Here is a 22,044-nt window from a genome sequence, read left to right as displayed (position 1 = left end):
TTCTTCCTTTCTTCCTTCCTTCCTCTTTCTTCCTTTCTTTCTTCCTTTCTTCCTTCCTTCTTTCCTTCCTTTCTTCCTTCCTTCCCTCCCTCCCTCTTTCTTCCTTCCTTTCCTTCCTTCCTTCCTTCCTTCCTTCTTTCCTTCCTTCCTTCCCTCCCTTCTTCCTTTCTTCCTTTCTCTCTTCCTTCCCTTTCTTTCTTTCTTTCTTTCTTTCTTTCTTTCTTTCTTTCTTTCTTTCTAAGTAGGCTTCATACCCAGTGCAGAGCCCAGCGTGGGGCTTGAACTCACAACCCTGAGATCAGGACCTGAGCTGAGATCAAGAGTCCGACACTTAACCGACCAAGCCACAGGAGGTCTGTTTTCTCCTCACAGCCTCATGAGCCTAGGCCTCACCTCCTGGAGGTTCCCTGCTGCCACTGTGCAGCCTTCCTGGGCAAAGACAGGGTCATGGAGGGCCAGGGGACCGAGTCTGTCAGTGACCTACCCCAGGCCCTAGCCTGACGTTGAGGCAGGTGGGTGCTCAGTACACGCTGAGGACACTGGGGTGTCACGCTGGGTCAGGCCGGATGCCTACGGAGTCTGCGTGGAAGAGGGCTGGGACTGACCCCTCCCCCCTCCATGCTGTCGTCCTTGTCATGCTAGCTTTGGGTCCTTTATTGGAGCCTTGAGTGACCAGAGAATCCAGCTAAGCCATGGCAGGTGCCCTGACCCACAGCAGCTGCCATAATAAATGTGTGCGAAGCGGCTAAGTTTGTGGTAATACTGTTAGGCAGCCTCAGTCGGTGGAGCCACCGACTTCGGCTCAGGTCATGATCTCACCGTTCGTGAGTTCGAGCCCCGGGTCAGGCTCAGAGCCTGGAGCCTGCTTCGGACTCTGTGTGCGTCTCTCTCTGTCTCAGCCCCTCCCCTGCCTGCGCTCTCTGTCTCTCTCTCTCAAAAATAACATTAAAAAAAAAAAAAAGAAAAGAAAATTAATACAGGCAGGAGAGCAAACCCAGGAGGCGAGGGAGGAGGCAAGAGGTCTGGACTGGGGCAGGGAGAGATGTGGAGGTGGCTAAGGGCGTGCGAGTCTGGTGTACTTGGAAGGCCTTGCTGATGAGTGGCTTATGAGGTTAGCACCAGGCTACGGGCGACGTCTCTGTGGCGGGCAATGCGCCAGCATTTCCCAAAAGTGACTTCGCTCAATCCTCACCTTGCCCTTGGCGGTGAGCTGTCTCTGTTTCACACGTGAGGAAAGTTCAGCCAAAGAACTTGACCAAAGTCACGCTCTTCTTTTTTTCTCTTTTTAATACGTATTATTTATTTTTGAGAGAGAGACAGAGAGAGACAGAGCATGGGCGGGGCAGGGGCCGAGAGAGAGAGAGAGAGAGAGAGAGAGAGAGAGAGAGAGAGGGAGACACAGAATCCGAGGCAGGCTCCAGGCTCGGAGCTGTCCGCACAGAGCCCGACGCGGGGCTTGAACTCACGGAGATCATGACCTGAGCTGAAGTCGGACGCTCAACCGACGGAGCCACCCAGGCGCCCCACATTCACGCCTTTAGTATTCAAGTCCCTTCTAAACTGTCAAACTCCTATACATCCCTCAGAGGCCAGCTCAGATGGCCCCTCCGAGAGCCCTGACACCTTTCTCCAGACCACACTGATCTCTCTACTTAATCCACTGTGGCTCCGAGAACTTTCTTTCCACCTGATGGCATCCGAGCCCTCCGTGTGTCACATGTGCGGGGCTTGGGAAACATTTTGAGTGGAGACAGAGCAATGCTTGAAGACCCCTCCTTCCCCTTCAGTACCGGCTTCCCCCCGGCCTCTGTTCCCCTGTGGGGATGCAGGGGGGGTGGGGGGTGCAGGCCCTCTGAGGTAACAGAGCCCTATGTATAGCGGTCACCATGGCGACTCCAGTGAACAGTGGGGGAGGGGGGCGCCCTGGCACCCAGCCAGTGGTCTTCAGGAGCGGGTCTGCTGTGTGGATCTGTGCTCCTGGACTTCAGCTGACATGAGAGAGAGCAGAGAGGTGAGGCAGGGGCCTGTGAGGTGGGCCGGGGGTCTCCCGGGACCCAGGATTTCGCCGTCCCTCTCTCTATTCAGGGCCGCTCGTGAGGGAAGAGTTCCCCGGGCCCAACCAGACCTCCTTCCCCGTCCTCCTTGACTGACGTCTCTTGGGACCTTTCTTTCCAGATCAGAAACCGGCAGGGAGTCCACACTTCTGTTCCAGCCGGTCCAGGCTGCTATGGACTAGGAGTGTCGCTGGGGCAGAAAGGACACTGCTGTGGGCACATGGGCGGGGGAGGACTGGGATGTGGGCGTGGGGACGGGAGCAGACGGCTCACTCGAAGGAGGCAGAAGAGGTCGGGCTTGGGTTCCGTCCCACTTGGCTGAGGTCCTATTTCTTTTCTGAGCCTCAGTGTCTCCATCTGTGAAAGAGGGTGAGTTAATACTTTCTCTGAACACCTGCTTCCTTATGAAGACAGATTAATCTACTAAATGTAAGAGTGCGTAATAGATGAGCTGTATTAGTTATCCCTTGCTGTGTAACAAATCACCCCAAAACTTAGTGGCTTAAGAACATTTTTTTTTACAAAACTTTTTTTTTTTTAACATTTATTTATTGTTGAGAGATAGAGAGGGACAGAGCACGAGCAGGGGAGGGGCAGAGAGAGAGACACACACAGAATCCGAAGCAGGCTCCAGGCTCTGAGCCGTCAGCACAGAGCCCGACGCGGGGCTCGAACTCACGAACTGTGAGATCATGACCTGATCATCACGAGCTGTGAGATCAGATGCTTAACGGACTGAACCACCCAGGCGCCCCAAGAACATTTTTTTTTCTTATTTCACAACTCCTTTGGGTCGGAAATGCAGATGCACTCCCATGGCGGCCATCTCTCAAGGTCATTCACGGTATATAATCAAAGTTCAACTAGAGAAGGACCCCTTTCCAGAGCTACTCATATGGTAGGGCTCAGTTGCTCACGGATTCTTGAACAGGCCTCCCTCAGATCCCTGCCAGGGGGGCCTCTCCTGAGGTTAGCTCACAACATGGCCGCTGCTTCTGTCAGAGTGAGCGAGCCAAGAGCCTGACAGAGTGTGGACAAGACGGAGTCCCAATCTTCTACGTTCACTCTCCGAGTGGCATCCCATCCACTATTCTTTTGGTTAGAAGCGGGTCAACAGGCCCAGCCCACGTGCCAGGGGAGGGATTATACAAGAGTGTGAATACCCAGGGACAGGGTCCCCCGGAGCCATGTGGACTGCCTACCTCAGTGGCCCCTCCAGGCCCCAATAATATACATGCCTTCTTTAAAAAAAATTTTCTTTTTAATGTTTGTTTATTTTTGAGACAGAGAGAGACAGAGTGCGAGTAGGGGAGGGGCAGACAGAGAGGGAGACCCAGAATCCGAAGCAGGCTCCGGGCTCCGAGCTGTCCGCACAGAGCCCGACGCGTGGGCTCGAACCCACGGACCGCGAGGTCGTGACCTGAGCCGAAGTCGGACGCTTCACCGGCTGAGCCACCCAGGTGTCTTCTGAATTTTGGCACCTGAAGAGGATGAGGTTTTGCAAAACCATCAAGTTCTGCCTCTTTTGTGTTTAACGGTGGTTCCTTCAGTGTTTCTTCCCCCTGTGATACTTCACTGGAAGCAACAGGAAGAAACCGGGAGGCACCTTCCGTGCCTTTGCTTGGAAATCTCCCTTGCTACCTCTCCTGGTGCATCAGTCACATGTCCCGCTTCCCACCTGTCAAGGACAGTGTCCCTAAGTTTCCTTCGCTACCTAACGAGGACATGTCTTCCTCCAGGTTCGAAGAACACGTTCCTCACATCCTTTCGTACATCCTCCAAGCCCAGGTTTCTACTCATTATCCGTTTCAGGCAATTGAGGCCTTTTTCCATCCCGTTCCTCAAACTCTACCCACGCCCCAACCACCGCTTGGTTCCGAAGCCACTCCCACAGTTTTAGGTTATTTGTTACAGCAGCGGCCCATTCTTGGTACCGGAATCCATGCTGGCTATCTATTGCTGCGTGACAAATGACCACAAGGCGTAGTCACTTAAGACTATGTGCTTGACAAAAGTACAAATTTATTCTCTCACAGCTTCTGGGGGTCTGGATCCTGAGTGTGGCCGGGCTGGGACCTCTGGCTCAGGGTCTCCCACGAGCTATAATGAACGTGTCCGCTGGGTTGTGTTCTCATATGAAGGCTCAACCAGGGAAGGATTCACGGCCATGCTCATTCGGGTGAAGGGTCAGGTGGTTCTTTGAGGACCATTGGACCAAGGGTCTCCATTCCTCATGAGCTGTTGGCCTCTCCCCGGGGCAGCTCAAAACATAGCAGCTGTTTGCGGCAGAGCAAGGAAGCCGAGAAGAGCCAGAGAGAGAGAGTGTGAATGAGACAGAAAGCACTAGGGGCCCCTGGGTGGCCCAGTCTGTTGAGGGTCCGACTTTGGCTCAGGTCACGATCTCACCGTCTGTGAGTTCGAGCCCCGCCTCGGGCTCTGTGCGGATGGCTCGGAGCCTGGAGCCTGCTTCGGATTCTGTGTCTCCCTCTGTCTCTGCCCCTCCCCCACTCATGCTCTGTCTCTCTCTCTCTCTCTCTCTCTCTCTCTCTCTCTGTCAAAAATAAATAAACATTAAAAAAATAAAAGACAGAAGGCATTAATCTAACACCTGCTTTCGGCTCTCCTGTGTTGGCCAAGCCGGTTCCCTTCGCTCAGGCTTGAGCGACCGGCTGTTAAAATGGACACGTTGGAGGGAGGCAGATGGTCACCAGGATGGGGGGGCCTGGGGCAAGGCACCCCGCAACCAGGGGCCCGCTGGGGGCTCCCAGGGGAGCACAGGGTGCTGCAGATCGGCGAGAAGTGAAGGAAAGGGCAGCAAAAGGCAAGAGCGAGGCTCGGGGCCTCCAGGCTCTTTGAGAAACGTCTTTGGGGCCCCGGCATTGGAAGTGACCGGGCTTTCCAGAGAGGGCAGAGTGGGCAGGGGTCCAGGAGGCAGGCCATCGGGGATGGGGGGCTCGCTGAGTACCAGAGAGCATTGGAAACAGCATGGAGGGGTCCCTGGGTGGGGGCCGGACAGACGGCCGCGGGCCTTCGTGTTCAGCTCCAGCTCACCCGCCTCTGCAGAGACTGTGTGTCATCTGAGACGACCACATGTGTTTCTTGGTCAACAGGACGAAGCTTGGAATTACTTGTCCCAGAACAAGAGTCCATGGACCTGAGCCGCCGAGCAGGTAGGACAGGCTGGCCTGGGATGAGTTCCGCTCGGGCACCCCGGGGGCAGCAGGGAACAGCCCCTTCTCCCCCTCGGTCTTGCTTGGGTCTCCAGACCCCCTGTGGGGCCCTGACTCCCTCTGCATTCTGTTTGAAGACAGAAATCAAAGGCAGGGGGAGGAATATCGCTGGCCCCTCCCATCCACCTCTCTGCTGTGTCCTGTCTGCAGGGCTCAGGGGGAAGCGTGCGCCCGAGGGCAGGGCTGAGGGACAAGCCAGCAGGGGCCTGGTCGGGTGTCCGGAAAGTACATGGAGGTCCTGAGCGAGCCCCGTCCAGGGAGTGGTGTGGCCCAAGGAGGCGAGAAGGGAGTATCCAGGCATGGCGAACAGTGTGGGCAAAAGTCTAGAAGTCAGAGGGCTGGTGCTTTGGTGGAACCTAGAGAAGTCGATATGGCTGGAGAGGCAGAGTGGGGGCCTGACCCCTGCACTGGGGGCTCCGCCCTCAGGACAAGAGGAGGGCTTTCAATGCAGGCGTGACTGGGTCGGGTCAGCTCTGAGAGGCGCCCCATGCTGAGTGGCCTTCCAGTGAGATCGGGGAGGCCCTGCCTGCTGGAAGCTGTCTCCAAAAATCCAAGGACCCCGGCCTTGTTCAGTCTGGCTCGGATTCCAGCCTCTCCCAGCGAGGTTCTGATGCAGGCGCCGGGAGGGCCCTGGAATCCGCAGATGTGTAACAAGCGGGGGCGCGATTCTGATCGAGGGCCAAGCTTGGGAAACCGCTGACCATTTGACCCTTACTCTGCCCATTTTATAGCTGAAGGGATGGAAGGCTGGTAGAGTTGCAGTGAGGTTCCTGAAATGCCAGCAACATTCATTCATTCATTCATTCATTTGTTCCTTCGTTCGTTTGTTCATTCATTCATTCGTTCATTCATTCATTCATTCCACAAATATGTAGCTCCAAGAGGACAAGGGTTGGCCCTTTAGTTCACTGCTGTGTCCCCAGCGCCTGACCCAGCACCTGACGCGGTCCGTGCTCCCTCGGTGGATGGTTAGTGAATACCGGCTCTCTGAACCAGGGTCCGGCGAGTGAAGCTCTCGTCACCCCAAAGGGCTGGCAGAGGGTGGGCGGGCAGTTCCGCTGTAACTTGCGGATAGATGAGGCAGTCAGGGGCTCATCCTGGGAGAAACGGGGAGCCCTGCCCCTTGAGTCCTGAGCTCAGCATCCTGTGCTCAGCCCCAGGCCCCCCCACGGGCAGGAGGAGGGGCCGTGGTTGATGAGGTGGGCGCTGAGCGCACCCCATACTCTGCCTCCGCTCTGTTGAGAAGGGTGCCGGTCCCCATCCTTGGCCGGTCCCCAGAGGCGCGCCCATTTGTTGGCTGGGGCGGAAGCGGGACAGGATGGAGGGAAGGCCATCTGGTCCGGCCTCAGGAACAGGTTCTCCCTCTGCCTTTTGTGTGGATGACAAAAGAGCAAGAATGGAAGGGCATCTGATTTCACCGGTGGGGGGCAGGAAGGAAGGCAAGCTTTTTCTAAAGGCGCTGTGGCCCCAGAGAAGGGTCTACAGCTCCTCATGGTGGGGGCGAGAGGGGCTTACACAGAGCACCACCACCCCTTGGTGACGGCGCCCCGCGAGAGTGAAATGAAACCCCCCAGTGACCGGGGGTCAAAACCCGCTGCTGTCCAGCGGCCTTCTCTGGAAAAGAAGCCTGGAACATTCTGAATGCCCACCCGCGGGGCAGCTGCGAAGTCCTGCCCAGTTAGGTCTGTGTCTGCCACCGTAAGTCAATCCCCGAGGCACAGTGGTGCGTTTTTATTTTATTTTATTTTATTTTATTTTATTTATTTATTTTTTAATTTTTTTTAATTTTTTTATTTTTTTTTAATATTTTTAAATATTTTTAAATATTTTTTTTATTTTTTATATTTTTTATTTTTTTATTTTATTTATTTTTTTATTTTTTTGACCTTTGCTGTGCTGAATATAAAGTCAATATTTATTTATTTATTTATTTATTTATTTATTTTATATATATGAAATTTATTGACCAATTGGTTTCCATACAACACCCAGTGCTCATCCCAAAAGGTGCCCTCCTCAATACCCATCACCCACCCTCCCCTCCCTCCCACCCCCCATCAACCCTCAGTTTGTTCTCAGTTTTTAACAGTCTCTTATGCTTTGGCTCTCTCCCACTCTAACCTCTTTTTTTTTTTTCCTTCCCCTCCCCCATGGGTTCCTGGTAAGTTTCTCAGGATCCACATAAGAGTGAAACCATATGGTATCTGTCTTTCTCTGTATGGCTTATTTCACTTAGCATCACACTCTCCAGTTCCATCCACGTTGCTACAAAAGGCCATATTTCATTTTTTCTCATTGCCACATAATATTCCGTTGTGTATATAAACCACAATTTCTTTATCCATTCATCAGTTGATGGACATTTAGGCTCTTTCCATAATTTGGCTATTGTTGAGAGTGCTGCTATGAACATTGGGGTACAAGTGCCCCTATGCATCAGTGCTCCTGTATCCCTTGGGTCAATTCCTAGCAGTGCTATTGCTGGGTCATAGGGTAGGTCTATTTTTAATTTTCTGAGGAACCTCCACGCTGCTTTCCAGAGCGGCTGCACCAATTTGCATTCCCACCAACAGTGCAAGAGGGTTCCTGTTTCTCCACATCCTCTCCAGCATCTATAGTCTCCTGATTTGTTCATTTTGGCCACTCTGACTGGCGTGAGGTGATACCTGAGTGTGGTTTTGATTTGTATTTCCCTGATAAGGAGCGACGCTGAACATCTTTTCATGTGCCTGTTGGCCATCTGGATGTCTTCTTTAGAGAAGTGTCTATTCATGTTTTCTGCCCATTTCTTCACTGGGTTATTTGTTTTTCAGGTGTGGAGTTTGGTGAGCTCTTTACAGATTTTGGATACTAGCCCTTTGTCCGATATGTCATTTGCAAATATCTTTTCCCATTCCGTTGGTTGCCTTTTAGTTTTGTTGGTTGTTTCCTTTGCTGTGCAGAAGCTTTTTATTTTCATAAGGTCCCAGTAATTCACTTTTGCTTTTAATTCCCTTGCCTTTGGGGATGTGTCGAGTAAGAGATTGCTACGGCTGAGGTCAGAGAGGTCTTTTCCTGCTTTCTTCTCTACGGTTTTGATGGTTTCCTGTCTCACATTCAGGTCCTTTATCCATTTTGAGTTTATTTTTGTGAATGGTGTGAGAAAGTGGTCTAGTTTCAACCTTCTGCATGTTGCTGTCCAGTTCTCCCAGCACCATTTGTTAAAGAGGCTGTCTTTTTTCCATTGGATGTTCTTTCCTGCTTTGTCAAAGATGAGTTGGCCATACGTTTGTGGGTCTAGTTCTGGGGTTTCTATTCTATTCCATTGGTCTATGTGTCTGTTTTTGTGCCAGAGTGGTGCTTACCAGCAAGTTACAAAGCAACAGGGAGAATATGTCTCCTTTGTAAACAAAAGCGAAGCAAAACTATGTATCCTTAGGAGGGCTGGAGGAGCCGTCTAGAATGCTTTGGAGGGAAGCTCCCCGCACGCATTTGCAGCCGTAACCTGGGATTGAAGACTGGGGAGCAGGGGCGAGGCTGAGGCTGTGTGGAGAAAGGGAAAAGCCCAGGGTGGTGAGACGTGTGTGCAGCCTGCGGCCAGGCCAGCCTGGGGTGGGTGTCAGGGAGGATTCTTGGTGAGACAGCATTTGAAGGAACCGAAGGGTAGGGTTTTGACTCCGGGAGAAGGAAGGGCAGGCCTTCCAGGTGGCGGAACCAGCCCGAGGGGGGGCGGGGGCTGGGCGGTGAGGTATCACAAGGTGGGGGTGGGGCAGGGGCCGCCGTTTGGTGGGAGCCAGGGGTGGGTGAAGAGAATGCGGGCCGGCGGGCTGGGACTAGAAGTCCGGGCCAGAATGCGCGGCTGCTGGTGGGAGAGCCTGAAATGGCTGGGGTGATGCCACCTGCAGAGTGAAAACAGCAGAAGGAAGTGGGGGTTGGGGGGGCCGCTCTGAATGGGGAGCAAGGACCTGGCCCCTCCAGCTCCATGACTGGGCCAAGCCAAGGAAGCCCTCTGCCAACTTCCCTCTGCCAAGCTGCTGGCTTTCTTCACTGGATCGCTGTGGGGTTCAAAGCCGGGAAGAGAACTGATCAAACAGAGCTAGGTTCACCAAAGCGCGGAGAGGTCAAGGTCACACGCGGCCAGGCCTCAGGGCTGCAGCTCCTGTTGTCAAAACCAGTGTGGGTTGATCCTGTCCCGTGGGAGGCCTGGCCAACGGAGCCACTGTCTTCCTTGGTCTCTCCTGATTTCTCACCTGTGCTTCCGCTGGTTGCTGTGACCGCTCTCTGTCCCCGTCCCTTTGACCGTCCCTTTGACACGGGCTGGCTAGGTCCGAGGACCCGGAGAGGTCCCGCCGGGCCAGCCAAGAGGGCCCTTGGCTCTGCACAGGATGGGAATGAAACCCAAGCCGAGAGGAAGTGAGACCAGAGTTTATTGAAGATGCAGAGAGAGATGCAGAGGCAGACACAGTGTCCGGGAGGCTCGGAAAGGAGAGGAGAGGGAGCATTGTTGCCCCATCACTGTCTTCCTCCCTGTCCCCCACTCTGCATTTATCTGTCTCCTTCCCTCCCTCCCCTCCCTCTCTCCCCCTGTTCAGGTACCACCACTTTGACCAGGGCCCATCTGAACAGCGAGGGAGGCCAGCAGGACACGGACCCCTGGAGAACTGCCTGCAGCCCTGTGGGCACCTCCAAGTTCAAGTACCAGGCCCCAGTCTCCCCACAGCAGAGCCTGTACCGGGGAGGCAGCCCCCTAAGGCAGATCCACTTGGAGGAGGTCCGGCCTCCACCCCCAACGGCCATCAGTAGGGACTCTCTGTCCTCGGGGTGGGACCCACAGTGTGGGTCTCCGAGGAAGGCAGATTACAGACCCTCCTCGAGGGAGAGCAGGGCTTCTATCCGAGAGGGGGCTCCGCTGTGCCAGGGACTGAAGGAAGGTCCCAACGCGGGAGCCCAGGACCAGAAGAGCAGCATCATTCCTGACAACATCCGTCACAAGTTTGGGAGCAACATGGTGGACGAGCTGGTCTCTGAGGAGCAGGTATCAGAGCGGGCACAAGAGGCTGAGGGCGGCAGGTGGGTTCAGCATGGAGACTTAGGGGGACCCCCGAGGAGCCTGCCCTCAAGTACAGAGTCTCTACAATAATATCATTAACAAGTGCTGGCTGTGCACTTGCCTGTTCTGGCCCTTACGGACTTTTCAGCGTTAAGTCTGGTGTTCGGATTAGATGCTTTTAACTGGGACCAGTCTCCTGAAGGAGACCGCGTTGAGTGGATGGAGAGCACTGGCTGGGACTCAGAAGATTTGGGCTTGAGCCCTGGCTCTGCCCCTGAATGCTGGGTGACTTTGGACAAGGTTACTTCCTGGGTGACTTTGGACAAGTTACTTCCCCTCTCGGGGCTCCGGTCCCTACATCTGTAAAGGGAGGCAGCTGGACGACATCGGGCTGGCAAACACGTGACACGCATACCACACCGTTCCTATCCTGCACACGGCAGACATCGCTAGTCGATGCCGGCACTGTTCCCCACCTGACACGTCATTTAGTGGAGTCCCTACTGATCAACTGAAAAGTTGACATAAAACTGCTCTTTCTGGTCAAATGCTAAGAGCTCTCTTGGTCTGGCGTTTTGAGAGATATTTTCTTTTCTTTTTTTATTTTTTTTAACGTTTATTGTTGAGACAGAGAAAGAGACGGAGCATGAACGGGGGAGGGTCAGAGAGAGAGGGAGACACAGAATCCAAAGCAGGCTCCAGGCTCTGAGCCATCAGCACAGAGCCCGACGCGGGGCTTGAACTCACGGATCGTGAGATCATGATCTGAGCCGAAGTCGGATGCCTCACCGACTGAGCCACCCGGGCGTCCCTTGAGAGATATTTTTCAAAGCCATCATCTCGACCCTCATATGGTGCGAGTTATGGCTTCTTTTTTGAACAGATGGTACAAGAGAAGTTCAGGGAGGTGCCGTGAGCCACTTGGGGTCACAATCAGCAAGCGGAGTTACAAGGATCACAAAGGCTGTGGGCCGGGCCCCCCTCTGCTTTGTCATCACAAGGTGTGGTACCCACACCCACCTGCTAGTCTGGAAAGTCACAATCCCAAGCGTCTTGAGGACCTTGCCCCCACCTGAGGTTGGCTCTATGATCACTACCTGTCACTGCCCCTCTCGGCCTCGGAAAGGCGTCACTTTGCCCTTTGGTCATCATTGTCCTGGGCCTGAATAGGGACCTGGCTTTTCTGTCTAGCTTTGACACAACACAGATGTCACTGAGCCAGCAAATATCAGAGCTGGAAGCTACTTCGATGACCATCCAGTTTGGCCCCCACCCCCATTTTTTACAAGTAGGGAAACTGAGGCCCGGAGAGGGGCAGAGACTTGCCCGATGTCAGCAGCTGGGTTATGGCAGAACTGGGACTCCCACCCCGGTTTCCTGGTTCCTTAGCCAGTCTGAGCCTCGGTTCCACACTACAGGAGGGGGCTGGCCCTGATGAAATCTAAGGGGCCACCCAGAGCTGACCTGGGTGATGCCTCGGTTCTGGGGGCTCTGTGGTTCGCCAACTATGACAGCAGGGCAAGTCCTGCCCCGAGGCTCGAGTTCCTCATGTATAAAAAGGCAGGAAGAACATTACCTTATGAAGACCTCTCCTGACGATGTATACACTAGGTGCTCAAAGCAGGGAAGAGGCTCTGTGATCATTACCGTCTCCGATGCCCGTGTGGCACGCGGGGACGTGTGAGTGGTGGAGGGCCTTCAGGTCTCCCAGTCCCTGGCCCCGGGCCTGGTTGAAGGCTGCAGGGTAGGGGTGGGGTAGGAGGTGGCGAGGGCAGGGTGAGAGGGAGGAGGAGTTGGAGGGGAGCTAGGGGGCTGACCCTGCTTCCCTGGTCTCTTCCTCACTCGCCGCGCAGGCTCAAAGGGCCATCGGTGAAGGCTCTGAGGGCCAGAAGAGGGCCAGCTCGTGGCCCAGCAGGACCCAGAGTCCCATGGGAATCAACGCCATCTTCTCAGACTACTATGATCTGGGCTACAACATGCGGTCCAACTTGTTTCAAGGTCAGGCCAAAGGGCAAGGGTGGAGGATGCCAGGCATAGTGGCAGGGGTATTCACCTTTGGGCTATTCACCCCTTCCCGGACGCCTATGGGCTCTGAGACCTAGGACTCATTCCCAGGGACATTCATTTCACAGCCACCAAGGGCCCTCTCCAGGCCAGGCCCCGTGCCGCGTGCTGGGAATGTCCAGGCTCCAGGCACATCTGTCCTCCCCATGCAGACGACCCATCCCAGTTGGCAAACAGTCCCTCACTCCCTCTGACGCCTCCTGTGTCCTAATCTGGTCACAGTGCCGACAGTATCGGGCTTCCTAGGTTCAAAGCTCAGCTCTGCCACTCCCTGGGTGTGGCCTCAGCCAAGATCCTTCACCTCTCTCGGCCTCGGTCACCTCTTTGGCACCGTGGGGATAATAATGATGCTGTGGCCCTCAGTGGGTCAGTGACAGGATTCTGAAGTGCCGCGTCAAGCCGCTTGGCCTGGGGCTCCAAGTGAGTAGCTGGCGGGCCATTAGTTTTCCTTCCAGCGCGGGTGGTGGCAGCACCAGGGGGACAGGGCCGGTTGGAGATCCGGACATCTTACAGGGCTGCTAAGGGACAGCCACAGTCATGTCTGTTTGGGGGCAAGAACTATTAGCTCATTTCACAGGTGCATCGGAAAGTTTGCCCAAGACCTCTCAGTAACAGGAGGTAGATCAGAGCTCACACCCACGGTTTTCTTCTGCCTCCAAAGCCCCAGTCTTTCAGGTCCCCTCCCCACCGGGACCCTGTTCCCAAGGGCTAATGGATTGCTCAGACGAGGGTCCGCTCCGCGGCCATCGTGCAGGGGGCTTCTCTCTGCCCCCACGTTCGAGTTCGGCCTCGCTGCCACATATGACCTCTGTCTGGCCCTCTTCTTTCCTCCCTCTGTCACGCCAGGCCCTCTCCAGCGTCCCCAGGGCCTGGCAGACCTCCTCACTTGGCTCCGATCCCCGTCACCCAAGGAACCAGACAGCCACTGGAAGCCTTCCTGGCTTTTTCTTTGAGCCTGGAGGAGGGGTGGTGCTGGGGGAGGGAGAGAGAATACAGCTCAGCTTGTCCTCTGCTCCAGATCTCAGGGTCCCTGCCTTCCATTCGTCACTGTAACAATAATCACCCATCGGCACACACACCCTTGTGGGGTAATGTCCACACAAAGGGAAAAGAATAGTATCAAAAGCCTCCGGGCGCCCATCACCAGCCTGAGAGACACAGCCTTGGCAGGGCTTGTGCTAGAGCCGCTCCCACCAGCTTGCACCAGCTCACAAGAGTCCCTTGTTAAATTTCCCTTAACTGATTGGCATCGCAGTGCTATTTTACTATTTTATTTATCTATACTCCGGAAATTGGCTAGGGCCGTCCAGTTGGGCTTCACCTTCAGCACCAACTCCCGGTGAGCTTTGCCCGTGTGTCCCTTTCGTTTCCACTCACTCTGTCTGCCTTACGCCAGCTGTTCCAGGTTGTGGTTGAACAAGAGCGAGGGAGAGGAGGGGGCGCCCGGCTGGCTCGTTCAGTGAAGCGCCCGGCTCTTGATTTCAGCTCAGGTCATGATCTCACGGTTCGTGGGTTCGAGCCCCGCATCGAGCTCTGTGCCGACCGTGAGGAGCCTGCTTGGGATTCTCTCTCTCTGTCCCTCCACCACTCATGCTTTCTCTCTCAAAATAAATAAACTCAAGAGAGAGAGAGAGAGAGAGAGAGGACGTCAGAAAGGCAAAGAGCTGGGTGGGGAAGGCCGCCAGAAAGTCTTTCCTCTTGAGGGGTTGGGAAGGTCTGAAGCAGGAGAATGGCATGTTTTTGACTTGGGTTGAAGGACCATTCTAGTTGCCGTTGAGAACTGTGGCAGGGTTGCTGGGGCAGAAACAGGGAGACCGGTGAGAAATTGACTATAAAGATCCAGGTGGGGCAGATGATGGTGGCTTGGTCGAGGGAGTAGGGCTGGGACCCTGCACAACTTGGGAGGCACCATTGTGCAATATGGCGGCCCAGGGAGGCCAGGCTGAAGGTGGCCTGATGTAGTAGGTGCCTGGGTATCTGTGCAAGCTAGAGCACGCGGAATATGTCAATAAATGGATTTGGGGTGTAGGAGAGAGGAATGAAGGTGGATTCCAAGGTTTTTGATCTGAAAAGCTGGGAGGATGGAATTACTATTTCCTGAGAGATAGAGTTCCAGAAAGACTGGGTTGAAGACATCCTACCCCATGTGAGTCTTAAAGAAAATCTCTTACAGAGTCTTCTAAAATATTTAGTTTTGCTTTTCACACTTGGGTCCCTAATCCCCCTGGAGTTGATTTCTGTTGTCAGTGAGAAGTAGGGATTCCTGTTTAATTCTTCCTTTATGTGGATTACCAACTCTCCCAATACCTTTTACTGAATAGTCCCGCCTTTCCCCCCCCCCCCCCCCCCAGTGACCCACAGTGGTTCCACTGGTGTCCACCAAGCTTCCACATGTGCAGGGGTCAGTTTCCAGGCCCTCCGTCCTGCCCACTGTCCAATGTTATGCTTTTAATGACCAACGATGAGAGGTAGTCCGGTATCTGGTTGGGCAGGTATCAGCCCCCCTCTCCATCACGACTACCAGCATTAAAGCCTTGGCTAGTCTAGGTCCTTGATTCCTCCACAGAGATTTTAGAAGCAGCTTGTCTATTTCTACAAAAAACAAACAAAACAAAAGCCCTTTTGAGATCTTAGCTGGAAGTATGTCAAATCTATAGCCTCAAATTAGGGGCAATCATCTGCTTTATGATAAGGTTCCCCCTCCCTGTGCTGCATTCTAGTTAATTTCCTTGTCTATATCTTCCCGCTGGCCATTTTGTCTTAGCTGCATTTAATCTACTATTTTCCCTGTCCCCTGAATGTGCCTTTAGACATTCAGATGCTAATTTTCAAACTTAGAAGAAGAGAGAACAATGAAATGGCTACCTGTCACACTCATAACCCAGCTTTGACAATTCTTAACACGTGGCCAATCTTGTTCCATTGTTTCTCCCACCCACCCATCAGCCTGCCCTGCGTTATTTCAAAGATAATCCCAGACCTCTTGTCATCCACTGAACTTAATTTTTTTTTATTAAATTTTTTTTAAACGCTTATTTATTTTTGAGACAGAGAGAGACAGAGCATGAATGGGGGAGGATCAGAGGGAGAGGGAGACACAGAATCCGAAACAGGCTCCAGGCTCTGAGCGGTCAGCACAGAGCCCGACGTGGGGCTCGAACTCACGGGCCGCGAGATCATGACCTGAGCTGATGTCAGCCACTTAACCGACTGAGCCACCCAGGCGCCCCTGAACTTAATTTTCAATTACTATATGTTTCATTTTCTGAGGTCCCATTTGCTTCTTTTCCTAATCTATTCTTTCTGGGTAGTTTCTTATTCTTTGCTTATTCTTTTTGTCTCTTGTGACTTGAAACATTAAATTCATGTATTTCCCATCCTGTGACCGATCATTTGAATCCTTGCTATCTTTGGGGATTTGGTCCTCTGTTTGGTGTTTCTGCTGACTTTTGATCATGGTAACTTATTTCTTTTGTGTGTGTGTGTGTGGTTTAACTGTACGCATAGAAATACATTTTCTGAAAAATGGACATATTGATTGCCCCATGCCAGATGCTCCAATGAATCTCCAGTAATGTGATCTTCCCAATCTTGCAGGAAAATGTTATTCCTTTGGATAGAGGAAGAGGCCAAAGCTCTGAGAGGTTAAACACTGGCCTGAAGTCACGCTCCATGAATGGCAGAGCTGGTGTTTGAACCCAGGCCCGCCTCCTCACACCCCTACCTTCCACAGTCCACCATCCATTGGGGAAACTGACATCCAGGTATGAAACCCTGAGTGTCTGACCTCCGTTGACTTGAGGCTTCTGGGGATTTCTTTATGGGGTTCCACAGGGGCCTCCGAGGAGACGACGAGCCTTATGAAGGCCTCCTACACCCCAGAGGTGATTGAGAAATCAGTGAGGGACATAGATCACTGGCATGGAAGGAAGACGGATGATCTGGGTATGTGCAGGACTGCGGTGAGGGAGGCGGGCGCTCCTCTACCTGGGCAGGGTGTGTTGGCCCCAAGGTTGGGAGAGAAGCCACAGCAACAGGTAGAACTCTGGGTCGGGCCTGGAAGAGGCATGGATCACCCCTGGGGCCCCGGGGCACTCCAGAGATCCTCCGGATGATCTGAGCTGGCTCCTTCCCTGCTCTCTGCAGGCCGGTGGCACCAGAAAAATGCTATGAATATGAATTTACAGAAAGCACTGGATGAGAAATACGGAGAGAAGGGCAAAAGCAGAAGCTCAAAGTACTAGATACGACCGAGAAGAGGTGCCTTCCGCTCCAAGAAATGGCAAAGAATAAAGAAAGGCACCCGTCTGAATGTTCTCTTTGTGATGCCTCCGTTTCATGTTGGGGTGGGGGCTGATGTGCGGTGCTGGAGAGGCCAGCTGAGGGAGGAGAGAAGCCCGGAGGGCCCAAACTCACCCCAGACCTTCCCCTTAGACACGCACCCCTTCCCTCATAATTCCCGGGCAGGATGTGGGAGCCGAGCAGTAGGCACCCATACCCTGTGGGAGGGGCCTCACAGTGGTCCCTGCGGGAACTGAACCTTGGATGCCTTCCCTAGCTGAACCCCAATTACTTCCAGACACCCATTCCTCCCCCGGGAGCCCCTGGACTTGAGAAGAATCAGACATGCCCCTCCTCCAAGGCAGGGGTGGGTTTGATTGGTCTCAGGGTACGTTTTACCCCTCCCCCTACACGCACAAACTGATTGGTTCAGAAATGGGCGTATGACTCAGTTTGGGCCAATGAGAAGCAAGGAGAGGTGGGAGCGCGCGGAGCCCTCTGGGAAATTCTTTTCTCCGCCCCGGGAGAGCTGGGGGAGCATCTCTCTCTGGCGCCGCCGCGTAGAGGGAGGAAGACTCAGGGCAGACCGCAACTGGCAGTCTGGGAGCGGGGTGGGGGGGAATCGAAGACGCCGCGGCACAATGTGGGTTGTCCGCGACCTCGCTGAGCTGCCCCATCCCCCTGGCCGGAAGCCGCCGCCTCTGGGCTTCTTATCGTTGGAGCCTGGGCAACTTTGCATTGTTTAAGCCAAAGTCATCCTTAACCAGTCACGATCCCCGGAGGACCTGGGAATTGGGTTCCCAAGGAAGAGTCCCCCCCCAGATGGGGTTGCAGGTTAGACAGGCACGTCTACCAGCTGATCCTGAAGTGTTTGTTTGTTTGTTTGTTTTTTACCTGGTGTGTCCCCAAGCCAGCAGCTCACCCCACCCCGCATGCCACTGACGTGCACTCTCTACACCTGTCCCACTGGGCCATTACTTGCTGTGTTCCAGACCACCCTCAAACCTAGAGGCTTAAAACGACAAGGCTCATCTGTTTGCTTGGGATTGTGCAGTTTGGCTCATTTCTGCTCCGCGTGGCACCTGCTGCGAGATGGCGGTTTCTCTCACGAGCCTGGGGCCTCAGCAGGGATGGGCGCCGTCGCTGGGGGCCACCCTCCTTGTGGCCAGCTTCGGCTTCCTCTTGACATGGTGACTGCGTTCCAAGCAGCAGCCTTCCAAGAAGACAAGACCCTGATGTGTAAGAGCTTATCGTGTCTTGCACAGGCTTGTTAAGGTCCCTGTGGTCAAAAGGACATATGGTCCAGCCCAGACTCGTAGTAGGAGACTGTGCAGGAGTATTGGTATAGACAGGAGAGGTTCAGGGGGATTCACCACGATACCAGACTGCCTCGGTGATCGTCATGCTTTGGACGAATGCAAAGTAGATCCCTGCCAGGAGGAGCGGGGCCGCAAAAGGGAGAGACTTCTTCAAGATCAGATTGGACCAAGGTGTTGTACCGGAAGTGAACTTGACTTGATTTAATATCGATTGGGTACCTAATGATGTGCGCGGTGCTGGGTTCGGCTCAACCTCTTTGCCGGGTACCGAATTTCTACAAGGCACTGCTCTCGTGCTGGAAAACCAGACTTCGTTTTTACTGAGTCGTGACTATCTGCCCACCACATGTGGCAGCTGAAAAATACGAGCCATCCCGAGTGTTGCGACGATAGCGGACCCCATACGATTTTGACAGAGAAATTATGACGTGCCAGGTGCCTATGATTATATGTCAAGATTACACACACGATCTTTTTCATCCCGACACCAGTCCTCAGAGCGATCATCTTTATGAAAAAATGAGGCTTGGAGAGGCCAAGTAAATTGTCTGAGCTCAACAGGAAGCTGGAGACAGACACGTTAGTATATGGACGCTTAGCAGTTTTACACAGGGCAGCAAGAAGTCCATACGGGGCAGAGGAAGCACAAAGGAGAGCTTGGGATGGGATGGGGCTGGTGGTCACGGAGGGCTTCACAGAGGAGGTAGCTCTTGAGTCTTGGCACATGAACAGGTACGTTAAGGTGGACTGGAAGAGGGGCGCCTGGGTGGCTCAGTCGGTTGGGCGGCTGACTTCCGCTCAGGTCATGATCTCGCGGTTTGTGAGTTCGAGCCCGGCGTTGGGCTCTGTGCTGACAGCTCGGAGCCTGGAGCCCGCTTCGGATTCTGTGTCTCCCTCTCTCTCTCTCTGCCCCTCCCCCACTCATGTTCTGTCTGTCCGTCTGTCTGTCTCTCTCAAAAATAAACATTAAAAAATTTTTTTTAAATAAAAAAAGGTGGACTGGAAGAACCACAGGGTTCGAGACAGAGGGCACAGTGTGAATAGAAACCCAGCACGGTGTACTGGGTCGCCCACACACCCTGGGTGTCTTATTAACCTTGGACGGTAGGGCTCCCAAGGTGGGGCACAGAGACCAGATGGGAAAGGCAGACGGAGAAATCTGTGCCCGGATGGGGTTGCGCCCTGGGGGGAGGGGGGCTCAGATGTGAGACCCAGCCCCTTCCTCCATTAGCTCACAGTCTAGCCAGATCAGAAGGGTTAATAATGACTGAAGACACCAGACAGAAGAATATCGCCAGGGATCAGAGAGACACGCACAAAAAGTCCTTGGGTTGGCAAATATTAAAAAGCAAGTGTAGGGGCGCCTGGGTGTCTCGGTTGGTTGAGTGACTGACTGACTCTTGATTTGGGCCCAGGTCATGATCCCAGGGTTGTGGGATTGAGCCCCGCATTGGGTGCCACACTGAGTGTGGAGCCTGCTTAAGATTCTCTCTCTCTCTCTCTCTCTCTCCCATAAATAAATAAATAAAATAAAATAAAATAAAAAACAAGTGTAGGTGAGGTGGGACCCCTCATACACGCAATGAATTGTGAGCACAGAACAGCAAGGAAAAATTTAGCAACATTGAAGTTCTATCTTACAGCCTAGAAACTCCCATTTCTGCGTAGCCTGGAGAAGCTCTTACATGCACACAAGGAGCCCCACACAAAGACACCCATTGCTGCGTTGTGTGCACATTACACGTCCGCCAGCAGGAGAAATGGACAGATGGGGGGATCTATAGCAGGGGAAAGACATGACCCAGGTCGTCATACGCCAGCGTGGAAAGATCTCCCAGTATGTCTCCGTGGGTTTTGGAAACGACGGTCTGCAGGACGAGCCCTTCAGTATGACATACATCATTTGTGCGACCTTCAAAAGGTACACACAGAACCGTGTGAGTCCTTGCTGACGGACTCAGCAAAGAGCAGGGGAGGTGGGTTGGAAGGATGCTGCGACTTTAGCTTCACATGGTATTGATTCAGCGCTTTTCAGATGCTTCGCTTTCTGGATAGCTTAACATTTTTTAAGCTTATTTTTCAGTAATCTCGACACCTGAGATGGGGCTCGAACTCACAACCCTGAGATCAAGGGTCGGGTGCCCTTCCAACTGAGTCGGCCGGGCACCCAGTTTTGCCTTCTGTAATTGCAAGAGACACCCTCCAAGAGAACGCACAGGCTAGAAAGGGTGGCGGAGTAACTGAATGCTGGGGAGCTGATTTAAAGGCAAGCTGGCAATTTCAGTTTGGACACAAGCGAGACATTGTAACAGATTTCATGACTTAGCCTCAGTTAAAGATTTCACCTCAGATCAGGAAGAGGAACTCTTTGAAATTAAACATGGAATATTCTGGAGACAGAGAAGCTGTAATACCGGCAAGATAAGACATGCATGGGTTTTCTTAATTTTTTAAAAATTTATTTTTTACTTAAGGCATTTATCCCACTGGTGCTGTTTCCAACACTGCTCTTTGTGCTTCTGAGGCCCCTAGACGGTGGAATTCACAGTGATTCTTTAAAAAAGAATTTTTTACAATGTGTATTTATTTTTTGAGAGAGAGAGAGAGAGAGACGGAGCGTGAGCGGGGGAGGGGCAGAGAGAGCGGGAGACACAGAATCCAAAGCAGGCTCCAGCTCTAAGCTCTCAGCACAGAGCCCGACGCGGGGCTCGAACCCATGAACTGTGAGATCATGACCGGAGCGAAGTCGGATGCTTAACCGACTGAGCCACCCAGCGCCCCCCATTCACAATGATTCTTAAGTTTCAAGGAGGTACGGGGACCAGGACTTACGTTGCATTAATTCACATGGTGGAAAAGTTATCCATTCTCTAAACCTTGCGGTCTCATTTGCTCAGAGGGATTCAGAACCATCTTCATAATTTCTGTTCTATCCAAGTACAACCAGAAGGAGGACCTAAAAAAGCAAATTCTGAGGCTCTTCACTCCAGAGCCAGTCCAAGACCTCCTAGAGCTATTTTCTTAGTCCCGCCCGCCCCCTGGTGGCAGTTTCTCTAAATTGCAAGCCGAGCCCCTAGGCTTCATAAATCCAGGAACCTAGAGATCATCAGGCTCCTTCCATCTTTCTAACCACGCCTCTTTTGCCCCTACCCACAGCTCCATTTGCAGATGAGGAAACTGAGGCCCCGTTGAGTGGATATATGTCCAATCTGAAAGCGAACCGTCCATGTGGCCAGCTTTGCAAATCCAAACCGTCAGAGGCGGCGCGGGCTGGCAGACAGAACCTTTCCCTTTCTCCCTCCAGGATTCACGGCCTCTGCGGTAAAGGAGGAGCCAGCAGGGACTGCGGCAAATGCAGAGGAAAATCCAAATGCGGGTTTGTAGTCCAGAGGCGACAAGAGACTTTGCAGCCGAGGTCTGTGTAAAGATCACCCGAGAAAATGCACGCCCAGGACGTGGCGTGTAATCAATGCTCGCTCTTTTCTTTCCATCAGGTTCAGGTTTTGGGGAACACAGCACCATGCTGATAGGTGTTCTGTAAAAAGTGTCCCCTTGTCACATGAGTTTGGGTTATGCTGGTTTAAATAACGCTAAACAGGTTTCTTTTGTGCAAGACTTCTTAGAACCTGGAATGCTCTAGAATTCATTGCGTCGCTCCAAATTACTGCAGGCAGGGTTCCCTGTTCCCCCTGGTGCCTGGCACAGAAGGAGCAAGCCACCGACACCTGTGACGATAGTAACGATTTTATTAAAATTGCAGGTTCAGAAACCCGGAAGTCAGCCCGGAAAGAGTAACCCTGTTTTGGGGGGGTGGTGGCGGTAAATGGACCGATGTGTGAACCGAGACGCTCATTGTCAAGGTTCCTGGAGAACTGTGGCCGCCGAAGGGCCTGGCCTCCTGTTCCGTCCGGCCAACCTTGCAGGCATCCGACCTGTCATCAGGTAATCAGAGTGAGCCTGTCCTCGGGACAAGGGGGACGAGTTTTACGACCGGTGCTGCACAAGGCGGCTGAGTGAGGGCTATCCCAGCCTTCTGCTCACTGGTCTGTATTGCTACCTTCCCTGGT

At 53.2% G+C, this 22,044-nt stretch overlaps 1 protein-coding gene across 1 annotated transcript; it reads left to right on the top strand.

Annotated features, from left to right (window-relative positions):
- The first annotated feature begins 1,915 nt into the window (after positions 1-1,915).
- TEX33 (testis expressed 33) lies at positions 1,916-16,693 on the top strand. The gene is made up of 6 exons (XM_047867032.1): positions 1,916-2,011; positions 5,165-5,224; positions 9,856-10,298; positions 12,167-12,311; positions 16,212-16,322; positions 16,524-16,693. Exons 2-6 carry the CDS (start codon positions 5,203-5,205, stop codon positions 16,619-16,621), a joined length of 819 nt encoding a protein of 272 aa, XP_047722988.1. The 5' UTR covers positions 1,916-2,011; positions 5,165-5,202; the 3' UTR covers positions 16,622-16,693.
- Positions 16,694-22,044: the final 5,351 nt, after the last annotated feature.

The sequence above is a fragment of the Prionailurus viverrinus genome, chromosome B4 (assembly GCF_022837055.1).
Source record: "Prionailurus viverrinus isolate Anna chromosome B4, UM_Priviv_1.0, whole genome shotgun sequence".
NCBI classification, from domain to species: Eukaryota; Metazoa; Chordata; class Mammalia; order Carnivora; family Felidae; genus Prionailurus; species Prionailurus viverrinus.
The sequence above is the reverse complement of the archived record's forward strand: the minus strand, read 5'-3'. Positions and strand labels throughout refer to the sequence as shown.

Excerpts from the sequence above, each read along its gene's own strand:
- TEX33 (XM_047867032.1), top strand. The coding sequence starts at position 5,203 with ATGGACCTGAGCCGCCGAGCAG. Across the intron at positions 12,312-16,211 it reads GCGGTCCAACTTGTTTCAAG|GGGCCTCCGAGGAGACGACG; the intron begins GTCAGGCCAAAG and ends GGGGTTCCACAG. Across the intron at positions 16,323-16,523 it reads AAGGAAGACGGATGATCTGG|GCCGGTGGCACCAGAAAAAT; the intron begins GTATGTGCAGGA and ends TGCTCTCTGCAG.